Source organism: Chaetodon trifascialis, chromosome 4, assembly GCF_039877785.1.
Source record: "Chaetodon trifascialis isolate fChaTrf1 chromosome 4, fChaTrf1.hap1, whole genome shotgun sequence".
In the NCBI taxonomy this organism is placed as follows: Eukaryota; Metazoa; Chordata; class Actinopteri; order Chaetodontiformes; family Chaetodontidae; genus Chaetodon; species Chaetodon trifascialis.
The window spans coordinates 19621315-19634012 of record NC_092059.1 but is presented as its reverse complement, the minus strand read 5'-3'; the positions used below and the strand labels follow the sequence as shown (position 1 = coordinate 19634012).

General features: G+C 39.3%; 1 protein-coding gene across 1 annotated transcript in view; it reads right to left on the bottom strand.

Moving 5' to 3' along the window:
- Positions 1-12257, bottom strand: part of jak1 (Janus kinase 1) — a 30523-nt gene extending 18266 nt beyond the window's left edge. Inside the window, exons 1-4 of the mRNA XM_070961778.1 lie at positions 11997-12257; positions 4649-4860; positions 3676-3799; positions 284-437 (exon numbers count right to left, since the gene is read on the bottom strand). Coding sequence (XP_070817879.1) covers positions 284-437; positions 3676-3799; positions 4649-4853 — 483 coding nt within the window. The 5' untranslated portion in view covers positions 4854-4860; positions 11997-12257. The remainder of the gene's footprint in view (positions 1-283; positions 438-3675; positions 3800-4648; positions 4861-11996) is intronic.
- Positions 12258-12698: the final 441 nt, after the last annotated feature.

Below are 12698 nucleotides of genomic sequence, written 5' to 3'. Positions count from 1 at the left end.
CAGAGGGGTTATGTTCCTGTCTATTGCTGAACATAAAACGGCACTTCCTGGTATTATTACATTTCCTTCCAGCTGTTGACATTTTGAAACCCCGCTGTGAGCTGTGTTGATGTTTGAGCTTCTAATCAGGATGAACTTTCAAAGCTACTTCAAACAAAAGAAATGACAAATACAAGAAAAAAAAGGTGTTTGGTTCTTTGTAAAGGCAACACTGAGAGAGCAGTGCTTCAAATGTCCCCATGACATGACAAAAAAAGCCATTAGTGACTGATTATTTTTTCACCTGTGAAAACAGGTAGTCGAGAGAGGCAGCGTCCAGCAGGGGCGTCCCTTCTGGAGTTTTCTGTGGGCTAAGTCCTCCTCTGAGTTTACTGATGCAGTGTCTCCAAACTGGAGACTCTCCTTCAGTGGTGCCATGCCAGTTTCTGAAATAAAACCTGACAGGAGACAGAAAGAGGACAAGTGAACAAACTTTATACAGGGTCTGCACCCAAGAAAGCACACACAGCTTTAAAAAAGTGGAACATGCAGTGGCATTACAAGATCAGGTGGGTTGTTTTATGCTAAATGAATTCCAGAAAGCCATTACGTTCTTGAATGTGCTTATTTAGATGTCACATGTCCAGGAACTGACTACCAGGTTTTGAAATTACTGCCTGGAAGGAATGAGGATGTTCTATAAATAACAGCCTTGAGTTTGCACTGATGGGATTTTGCGGTGGAATGTCGAAATGAAAAGATGAGCTAAACCCTGGATCACTATATGCATGTGGCCAAACGACTATTATGCACTAAACAAAGATCCATAGGAGTATGAGGTAGTGAGGATAAAAGAGTGAAATCAAAAGCTTTATAACTCCAACCTGAATCATACATCACGCACCTGAGCGTGCACAGACAAACAATGCAACAGGAAGTGCTCTACTGCCTCCTGTATTATATGTAGTGATTAAAGTTTTCAAAGTGCATGTTAAGCACTTGCTCATGTCCATTTTTCCCCATTTTGTCATCTCCACTCTCACGTTTCATTCAAGTATGACCCAGTCAGTTAGAATTGCAGTCCTGGGCAACATTCAAGTATTTTTCCCTTTAGTCATTTGCCTTTTTTCCTGTTTACTCAGAAATGAAGCAGTATTTGAGCAAGACGGTGATGTATTTCAACGGAAAAAATCATCTCTGTCCAGCGTCACAGACATCTGTTTAGACGTGTGACAGTGGACAGGGAGACTGCTAATCAAACACACAAAATAACTCCATGCAGAAAGGCTAGAGCCCACCAGAAGCCAGGACCCCCTGAGATGAACTTTGGTGGACATTTGTCATGTTTTCTTCCATTTCTTGTTTCTTGCTCTTGTTTACACAGCTCACGTTTTAAATGTTTCTAAAAATGGCAGTTTCCGGGGCTGCATTAGCTCATGCGTTCAATCAATGAACGTGCACTTACACCTGGACCAATCAACGTACACCAACATGTGGACCAATCAATGTACACATCAGTCAAGGTTCCTCTTGTGCTGAGCCTACGTTTACACTTAGAGAAAACGCATACGTTTTCATACGGTTTGGCCTCTCATTTACACACAAACAGAGTTTTTTCACGGACAAAAGATCATTTTTAAAAACTCCGGCCAAAGTGGAGATTTCTGAAAACGCCGGTCATGCGTTGGCGTGTAAACAGGATTAAACAGCGTTTTAGGTTCCAAAACGTCACAACATGCGACTGAAAATACTTAACATAATGCAAGCGACCTATGTTTACACTCGCGCCATAGGTTTGGCATAGTTATGATGCGCTTGACAGCGGATTTATCCGGATTCATGTAAACAACAACATTTTTGACAACAATGTTGTGTGCACGATGTTATTTTTGAAAACGGAGGGGCCAAAATATCAGTTTTCCAAAATACCCTGCTATGTGTAAACGTAGGGTGAGAGAGTACCTACTCTGAAGTAAGAGCTAAAAAAGTCCCTCAAAACGGTGTTCTAACAAATCCCATCATTCCCAATTCCTGTAGTGCGGAAACAATAAAAAACACCTAATGTTAGCCATAAGGAGCCACCGTGCTGTCCATTTTCTCTTTTTAAGCCGTCGGTAATGTTGGTCTGTCTAACTGATATGTTTCAACAACTACTGGATGGATTCCAATGACATTTTGTACAGAGATTCATGGCCCCCAAAGAATTTGTCATTGGACAAATGTTAGCATGCTAACACATGGTAGCCTTCAGCGAAAAGTAATGCTGTACTTACAGACCTGCTAGCGTGGCTGCAGACTCTCAAGTTTTGTTATTTCTCCTGTTTCTTTTGTTTGTTTGTTTTTCTTTTTACCTGACTTGAATCCATCCTGGTGGCACTTCAATCCCTGTGTGTGGTTGTGTTGATCATTTGTTTATGCTAAAGATCGTGTGTATATCCAGACTTGACCACAATACCGTGTCTGTCTGGCAGATTGCACTACAGTACGCAAAGCAGGCTGCAGCAAAACACACACACACACACAACACACCACAGTTACACTCTATGCACACTGAATTTTCTCTCCGCTTGCTAGTGTCACAGCAGAGCACAGCGAAAGAGGAAGTGCAATTGACACCACAGTAATGTTTTCTTTCCTCTTTGCATGAAATGCTACCTAATTTGTACAATGGATTCTCTGAAGAAGAACACAACTCTACTTTAAGTAATGCAGTCTGGTACACATATGACATTGCTGGTCTGTGTAATAAAAACTTTTCCCTCCAAACTTGTCAACAACTCTAACAACTATTTTTTTGCAGGTTCCTCTGTCAGCAGCACCTCTGCCGGTATACAAACCTGGCACTGACAACATACATCCATCACATCTTTATGCCATATCTGCAACCTTTAAAACTACCTGCTATAGTAACAATAATAATCTTTATTTATATAGCACCTTTCTCAACAAGGCTACAAGGTGCAGTTATGACTTTGTTGTACTCATTCCACATCCCCAAATATCATGGCAATCCTTTTCAGCCAGCATGTTTCTATTGTAGATGTTTGCGTCTCCTCAGGATGTTATGTGAACTTGTGGATGGGTGATGGATGAGGAGGAATATGCTGGAGGTGCTGCTAAGAAGGGAGCCATTTGTCACTGATGTCTTAGGAATATAACAAATCTGTATTTTCCATTACTCGTTTAGTTTATTTCTTGCTAGAAAACCATGCATTTGTACATACAAAATAGGTACTTTTCTCATTGGTTGTTTTTTATAAAGAGGTAAATGGTTAACAATATTTGAAAGGTGACACATTCCTGAGATTGCCACACCAACCTTCATAGCAGGAAGGCTGTTTCTCCTGAACATTCCCATACAAATGACTATGTACATAGGTAACTTACATAGGTAACAAGGGTTAACAGTTAAAGCCTGCTTGGTATTGCTCCACCTCCTGCTCATTCCCACCAGAAAGAGACATTCAACATCCCAGCAACCAGTTTTTATAGTCAGGAGTCAGCATGCCAAGGTTCCTGCCTTTGCCTGCCACGCACTGTTCCCCACACCGAGAAATAATATTTCCACTATCTTGAAAACTACACTAAATTGAAGTGATTCAAACCAAGAAATGATTTCATGGAAACAAATGGCAGCTACAAAATTATGACATTCATCTTCAGTGTAGTCAGCCACTGCTGTGATGCCATTCTTACCTCATGCGGTAGCTCAGCTTGAGACTGGTTTCATCTGTGATCTTGAACTCATAGTTGGGGGGGTACCATGTGTCAGTTGTCTCATTGTACAGGGCAAACAGATTATGGCACAAGGGAGAGATTGCTGAGGAGGGAAAGAGAAAAGAGGAGAAAAGAGGAAAAAAGAACAAGTTAGACCAGTGGTTGGATTGGGACCCTGGTTTTAGAGAACACTGTAAATTTCTGCATTAACCGCATAACTTCAAATGCTTGAAATGTAAAGAGACTGAAACGATTTTCATCTTAGCCCAGCTAACCAGAGTAACCACTCAGCTAAAATGACTAATGGTAGAGTAGAGAGAGACATTTCTTCTAAGAGCCTCTAGAATGGTACTTAGTTCTACAGAAAATGATTCATTATTTTTGAACTGTTGTTGCTACTGGTTGGCACTAGTGTGATGTACTATGGTGATTTTACTAAGGGGAGCCATTGATTCTCCAGCAACAATGATGTTTATCTCTATTGGAATCTAATTTCACATGCTAACAGCTCATTTTTAGCACTTAGAGATAAAGCAGTAATAAATGTTCATTTGGATTTCAGATCAGTGACAGACAGGGAGAAGTTCTCCTCTGTCAAAGTGTCGTTTCATATTCCGACATTTATTCCTCGCTGAAAAGTTACCTTTTCATGAAGTTAAGAGGAAAGAGCAAGAAGTTGAGAACTTCTCAACTTTACTGCAATTTATCTGTGCGTTTCAAACTTTCTTACACATACCCAGGGTTTTCTTATCAGGTGTACTATCTTCCAAATAATCCACGTTGAATTTGTTCAGACTGATTTGCCTTTTGTTAGAGCAGCTAAACTGGCAACTATATGCCACATACTAGACTGACAGTAAAATGTACAACATGTCCTCCATTACTGCAATTAACAGAGATTATAACAGGCAATTTTTGATTCTGCTGAACAGTCATCAGGTCAGTCACTCACAGCATTTCTTGGCGGCATCCACACAGAGCTGCTCTGCAGTGTAGCAGCCGGTGATGTACTCGATCTGGTGCACGTCCGGCATGTAAAACTGGATCTCCAGGCCGCAAGTGGAAGTCGGAGACAAGGAGTACTGGGTCTTCCTACTGGACCTCCTCATCTTTCCACAGAGTTGCCTGCTCAACTCCATCACCCACAGAGTTGACATTCAGCCACTGGATAAATGAAGTGAAAAAGAGAAATGAGGGAAGTGGGAATGTCACATTAATTGCTTGCCTTCAGATCAGAGTTTCTCAAAGCAGCTACTTTGTGGTTTTCATAAAGACTAAACTAATGTACTCACAAATTACTGTATTTTGACGGTCAGTGCAACGGTAACTTCATATACCCTGTTTTACAATTACAACTAAAAACCATTCATATTACTATCTTATATTTTCAACACTATTCCTGTGGGGATTTTTAAAAGGAGCTTTCAATACCAAGTTCACATCAATTAGCACACTTCTGTTAGCTTCTCCCACTCATATATTATTATATAAACAATACTTTCTGGGGAAATAGGTGACCACTGTGTACTTAACATCAATCAAGTGTGTGTATGTGTGCTACAGTAAGGCGAAAGTATTGATTGTGTGGTGAGCTCAGCAAACAGCAGCAAAGAATCTGAGTTCAATGTTCATTAACCTGATGACTCATACTGAACGTTGTGCAGAGCCACAACACACAAAAGTAGACAGATTACAGTGATGCCTCACTAGAGTGCAAATGAAATGACACCAGCCTCTCAACTGGGCCGATGACACACGGACGACAGATGGCTGCTGCGCAGGGGCTGCAGGGAGTTTGGGCTTCACTACTGGATGAGTCTAATAGCCCATCTACACCGGCAGAGCAAAGGCAGCATGTCAGCAGCAGCAGCCCTGAGTCCCTCATCAGCACACTGGACCCCTTCACCCACTTTTTTTGCACTCAATGGGGTGCTGACAGCACACAACAACAACGAGTCTGAAACAGTTGGATTGGGTATCGGTGGTGGATCTTGCTTGATGTTACTTGTGAGTGCTGCTGTAATATATAAAGTTTGCACCAGCTTGTGACTTAATTGTGATTTAACTGACTTAACAATTATTATCATTTTAATGAAAAACAACATGTATTATGATTATCGAATAATTGAGGGATATTGCTTGTCAAAGTTAGGAAAGCAATGTTAAAAGTCAAGCCCGAGGTCGCCTCCACATAAAAGAATCATGCCGGTCTCTTCTACACAGTGAAGCACAGGCTGCAACTGCTAATTATTTTCATTGCCGATTAATCTGTCAATTATTTTCCCAATTGATTAGTGCTTGGTCTATAAATTGTCAGAAAAAGGTGAAAAACATTGATTGGTGTTTTCCAAAGTCCAAAGTGATGATGTCACATTTCAGAAGCTGGAATCTTAAAAAAAAAAAATCACTCAAACCAATGAATCGATAACCAAAATAGTTGATCAGTAGTAGTAGTAGTTGCCCAATAGTTGGCAACTAATTGATTACCTGATTGATCATTGCAACACTGGTATGGGATCAGTGCTCTGTAACGGCACCACTAAAGACTTCTTCAATGAAGCCAAATGGAGGCGTACTGTGAGCCAATGACACGAACAGCCTCATTATCTCATTTCAACAAAAGCTGACAGAGTGAAATGTGAAGAGATTGTGATGTAGAACTCATCATCAGTTCAACATCATCATCTTCCTCTGGTTTAGATGAGCCAACTTTGAAAAGAACAGACGCCACAGAACAAGTCTGCTGGTCAATGACATAGGACAGAATTATGTTTCCTTTATCTCTGTGCACCAAGCAGACTCCATTGAACCTGAAAACAGATGTCAGGTAGATATTATTGGAATATGCACACAAGCTCTGAGCCCTGTCGCAGTACAAGCACGACTAAATTCTGTAGGTCAGATGGACTTCGGTATAACACTAAGTCCAGCTGAAGGCTTTCAACAGTGAGTGGATACTGAATTCTACTGAATTCAGACACATGAACGTAACAATATGAAAAGATCACAATAATCATGTACACAAACGCACAGAAAGCCATTCAACACCATAACTCTGTATTCCACTTCAAGGTTGGGCCGATGTAAATGCTGTCAAACAGGTTTGTTATTAAGCCAGACCAGTAATATCATGGCACCACAATCACGCTAACTGAGTGACAGTTTTAAGAAGCAACTTTGTCCATCTTTGGTGTTAGACAGATTAATGACTCTTGTTGGAAAACATTTACTGCACTTCCAGTAACAAGCTGTCGTCAACTCAAAGAGCAGTTTCTTCACCCGTCTGAGTGTGGAGGGGCTAAGCCCATATGAGCATAAATGAGAATAAAACATGTCTCATGCTGGGCTGAAATGAAATGAGTGCACATAAATTAAGCAAATAACAAACAAAATATTATGTTTATCACATTGTCATATGACTTATTACTGCATGCAAGATTGTACACGAGACAGAACAGCAAAACCAGTAACTGCCCCAAAGCCACTGTCCACACCGCTGTACAGTAAGGAGCAAGGAGCAGAAAACATATCACTAACCTACAAAAGAAAAATCATCAAGTGGCATTCTTCCCTTTATATTGTGTAACAGCACAATTTTCTCATGTCTTCACTGCCCAATCCTATTTCACAGTAAGCTTAAACTTCATTTCTCATTTATTGCAGCTGTATTTCTTGAGAAGTGATTTTCAATGAGTCATCTGCCTCTTACAGTTAATCACTCCTCTTTCTGCCTAAATTCAATGTAATACTGAATGTCTCATGGATGTCATTTGTACTGTAGTTAAATGTAACAATGCTTAATGTGGTAGGTTTCTCTAATAAATGACATGATCAAGACTGGTTGAGACTGGCAGCATTTTGCAATCATAAGACGACACTTTCATCACTTCTCCATGTCTGCTTCAGCTGAAAAAGATTCTGGTAGTTCCTCCTTCTCCCCCTCAGTGACGTCGCTCTGCCTTGTCTGCATGCCTTTGTTTTGCAGAAGGTAAAATGACTTGAACCATTATTTCTGGCAAACAAACTGAGATCTTGGGGCAGTTTATGATGTAACTAGTGACTAGAGACACTTCGAACAGTTGTGTGGGTGATTCTTCAATTGCATCAATTTAGAGTTCATCCCGTCTATCTAAGACTGTGGAAGGAAGCCATTCTAAAAAGTGGAGGTAAAAAAAACTGACCACAAGCACCATGAGAACAAGGTGCAGCTGAAGAACAAGAAAGCGAAACTGAACAAGCCTCTTTTTAGCCATCACAACCTGTTCTCACAGATACAAAACTTCCTTCCTGTAGCTACTTTTCACAGTAAAACACTTCCAGCAAAGACAATGTTGTATGACTTTTATTGTGTTCATGGGAAGCCCTGGTTGACAGCTTATCAGAGGTTAGTTAGATGTTTATTGAGTTTTTCTTTTTGTCAATAGGTTGATTGCAGATGACATCACGTCACTTTTGTTGTGGCGTAAACAGCAGATGGAGGGCAGGACGTGATTTTTCGCATAGGAAGCACAATAACACACTCAAAATGGCTACGTTTTGCATCGTTTACGGTTGCTCAAATCGATCAACCTCTGAAACCATGAGGAGCTTCTATCAAGTACCAAAAGCAGTTGTTCATAAGGGTGAAAGGAAAAAAAGGCTTGTTAACAGTCTGCAGTTGGAAGGAGCTAAGTCGGATAATGGTGGAAATGGTGCAACATTAGCTTTTTTTTTAATCTATGGTGACAGATTTAAAGTAATAGCTACACGCAACACGACTAACAGCCAAATCATCATTAACAATTTCACACATTTTGTCATACAAAGTGCAACGATAAATTATCAAGGTAAGCAATGATTATATGACAGGCAGCCAAAGGGCCAGCAGAGGGAGACAATGGCAAACAAGCTAACAGTCAGCTTCTCATGCTGTCACACATGTCAAAAAAGGCCAGCAGAGTGAATTGAGCACTGACCAAAACAATTAAACGTCACAAATCTGCTCAATTCCAACACACTTTGCTGCAAACTGCTCGGGTGCAGTGAGAGTTGCTTGTAGACATTTTTTTATTTGTGACTTGTGACCACACCTGTAACTGATGCAGGCTGTGATCTAAAAATATTTTTAAATGAATATTAGATTAATGAACGTTGCCATTTGTTCCAGCAAAATTCTGGGCTCAGTTAAATGGCTTTAGTCAATCATGGCTGAGAGTGCTTTCCTCATAAAACATTATGAGCCTTCACACCCTCCTGTGCTCATGTTTGAGATGATAACAATCAGTGGGGTGAATAATGAGTGTAGTTATTTACACACTGAATAAATAGAGACTTTATTTGAATTTAGTTACACTAAATGGTGGACTAAGATATTTTGTTTGCTTTCAGACACAAGGAGTATGCTTGTAGTTTTTATCTTGGTACAAAGGAAGATTATCATATTATTTTATCATTATTTTGAGCATATTACAATCAGTCTCATTCTTGATCTTATGTTTCACCTTTGTCATCAGTTTATATGATGTTTGTCTGCATTATGGCTACAGTGATGCATTTAAATAAGGTAATAAAACTTAGCAGTGCTTGGTTGCAACACTGTTGCAAGGATACATGCTGAGTTAGGACATCCCCTGAAATGTCTCAGTATTAATAAATTATTTTGCCAGTGCACTTTTTCTGTTCCTGTTTTGCATGATTCAGCAGCACCCATGTACGTTTATGGACAACACATTATTGGTACACCTGTGTCTATTGGTCAAGTCAGCCACAGCCGCTCAAAAGCTCAAACTAATCTATAAGCTGTTCAATAAACTGGTTAAATTGTACTATTTTGCAGCAAAGGAAAATGAAACTAACAACAGCATGTGTATGTGCTTTGGTGGTTAGGGATTCAAACTTTCTAGATCTTCATTGTGTCTCTCTCGTTATGCATCTTTTGATATTTTAGGCATTTCACCTAAGATATTGACTTTGCTGTAAAGAATTGGCCATGAATTAAGAATTCTAGTGTTGTGACACAATCATCAAGCAGCTTCACTTAATTACATATTTTAAACCAACAAAGCAGAAATCAATCAGTGAAAATTTCTAGTCAAATGTTACCTTAATGGCATGTTATGAGGCAATATCATAGTATTTTACATTTTCCCAAGGTAATGTCAACTCAGAGCAGGTCTTCAATAATTCAATAAATCATGGCACTGAATTTGATAAAACAAAATTAATTCAAGTAGCAGGACTATGCTTAAAACACACAATGCTGTAACTTGGATAGACAAGATTTTTATTCTTAAAAAATGACCATTTTGTTTCATTTCAGCAATATGTGGTACACTGTGTTTAATTTTTTCAAAGCAACAAAGCCAACGTGCCTGAAAAGAAATGACAGCAGACAGACAACAAGCTGGCAAAGACATAACGTCACAGAGGCCTCTTGGTTATTATGAGAAAATGTCAAGTAAGTGATAATCCACTGCTCTTTGATGTTAAATGTCAGGTTACTGTGGTGAATACCAAAAAGTCTTCTTATTTCTTCAACTGAAAAAAAACCTCAAAGTTTTTGGGAAGATCAAACTATAAAGAATGTTCAACTTTGATCATATGAACATAAAGAATTTCTGATTTTTAATCCATACTAAAAATTCAAAATGACATTTTCTTTGACTAATTTTACATCAGCCACAGCCTGCATTTGGGTGAAAAATTACCCCTCGCTAGTTCAACTTGAAATCCAAGTTCACTGGGTTAAAAAAACAAAAAAAACACACCCACACATTTTGGTCTATACAACTGTTCACAGTAAAAATACAATAAGACTGCCATTTGTTCTTCTAATGTGAATACAATGGTCATTAAATGTCTGAAGTTCTTTAAACATTCAAAGTCTGACAGTTCAAGTCTCTGTCAAAGGTACACTGCGGGAGAGCTGCAAGAAACCACTTTCCCTCACTGTTTGACGTGAAATTTTAGTGAGTGGTGGTAAAGCCAGAAACTGTGTGCGAGTGTGTGTTGAGCCCAGGAGGAAGCACCTACTTTTGTCAAGCTCAAATGTGTGAAGTGACTTACCCTTCGTTGTCAGGATTTTGCATGCACATTATTTGTATTCCAAGTATGGCTGCAGCTGACAGTGATTTAAACCTATGACTGTTTTCTCAACACATTAATTAGATGCCTGGTCTATAAAATGTCAAAAAAAAAAAAAAAGGCCATCAAAAGTTCCCAGAGTCCAATGTGACTTCATCAAAATGTCATGTTTAGTCAGACCAACAGTGAAAAACCAAACAGTCATAGATATTCTGTTGATTATCACAGAAAAGTTAGTTAGTTAGTTAGTTAGTAAATAAATAAATAAATAAATAAATAAATAAATAAATAAATAAACTGAAAAATTCACGTCTGAGAAGACGAAACCAGTTCATTTTTGTTATGTTTGCCTTAAATGTCGAATCACTTACCAAAATCACTTCCAATGAATTCTCTGGCAAAACACTAAAACATACTTCTGGTTTAATGGACCGATGATCACAGCTGTGACGGTGAGGGACACAAAAGTGAAACCTGGAGCAGGAAGAGCCATTGTCCGTCTATTCTGTTAGTGTGTTAAATTCCAGTTAACAGAACCATCATTAAATCAAACCATGTCCTTATTTATTCTTCATTATAATAATTTGACTTAACTCATCATCTCTTGTGTCGGCCAGGGTCCCAGTGCCCCCCCTGCTCAGATATAAAACTAGCAGCAGTTTTCTTTTCAAAGCACATCGAAGTGATGGGATATTTTTCGCTTTCTCCACTTTCAGTTTTGAGGACTGTCGGGACAGTCTGGTTTAAGTGGACAAAATTCTAACACATCCAGACAAATAAAATATTCTTGAAACACAGATTGTCCTTGTGAATCTTTTAAGTCATCGCTGTCCTTCGATGGAGTCAAACTTTCTTTTAATTTAATGGCAGCGTCTTTGTGATGACGTTGTTGTACTAGATTGCATCAGACTACAAGATCTTCTAATAATTTATCCTCACTCTATTCACTTGGATATATTCCTAGGTAAATTCTTATTTGGATTAAATCGTAATGACACCGTACATCAGCCCCGCAGCTATGTCTGAGCCTCTGGCCATGGATGGAGACTCGCTGCCATCGTACCGACGTTGGCTGACATTAGCTTCTTAGCATCTCTACTAACTCAAAGCTAACGGCAGCTGGATGTTTGTCCCACTTGACAACAACGAAGAAAGATGACAGACAAATGTGTGTTCAGCGGACCAAAAGACAGACATTTTCTTCGATGGCATCATTCAATACACGGTTCGCTACTCACCTAGCAAGCTTAGCCAGGCTGCTGGCAAGTTATTTCCGTTTCGTTTAGTACATTTGACGCTTCAAGCAAGTTGGACCTCCTCGCTAGACGAAGTAGAAGTATCGCTTGTCGGCTACTTGATTCCGAAACTGCCAGAGAAAAATATCTTGTATCCAGAAAAAAAGAAATATTGGGTTAATTCCACAGAATTTGTTGATAGTTGGTAGCTTTAGCGGAGACACAGTCCACCTCTGTTCTTTCCGAGCCTTCCTGACAAGTAGCGTCCCCTTTCCCGAAAACTACGCAGTGGCCGTGTGTAGAATACGGCAGCTGATTGGCTGCTTAGCCCGTCAGTCAACATGGCGACATTAACTCTGGGGTGTCTCGAAACTGAGGGGGGCGTGTTCCTTTTTGCGTGTATTATCCATGTTGTAGGATTACAAATGTATTCACACAATGGGGACAATATAAGGCTTTCTTTTCTTTTCTTTTCTTTTCTTTTCTTTTCTTTTCTTTTCTTTTCTTTTTTCTTCTTTTTTTTTTTTTTACAAATTATTATAAATTATGTTGAGTTTTGTTTCCTTGTTCAAGAATGAACATTCTCTTTCAACTTTTAATCCAACATGGTTCAGAGGTCTTTAAAGTAGAAAAAAAAAAAAAAAAAAAAAAAAAAAGATGACCTTTAAGACTGTGATATGACCGACAGGAAAGCTCCAGATCATC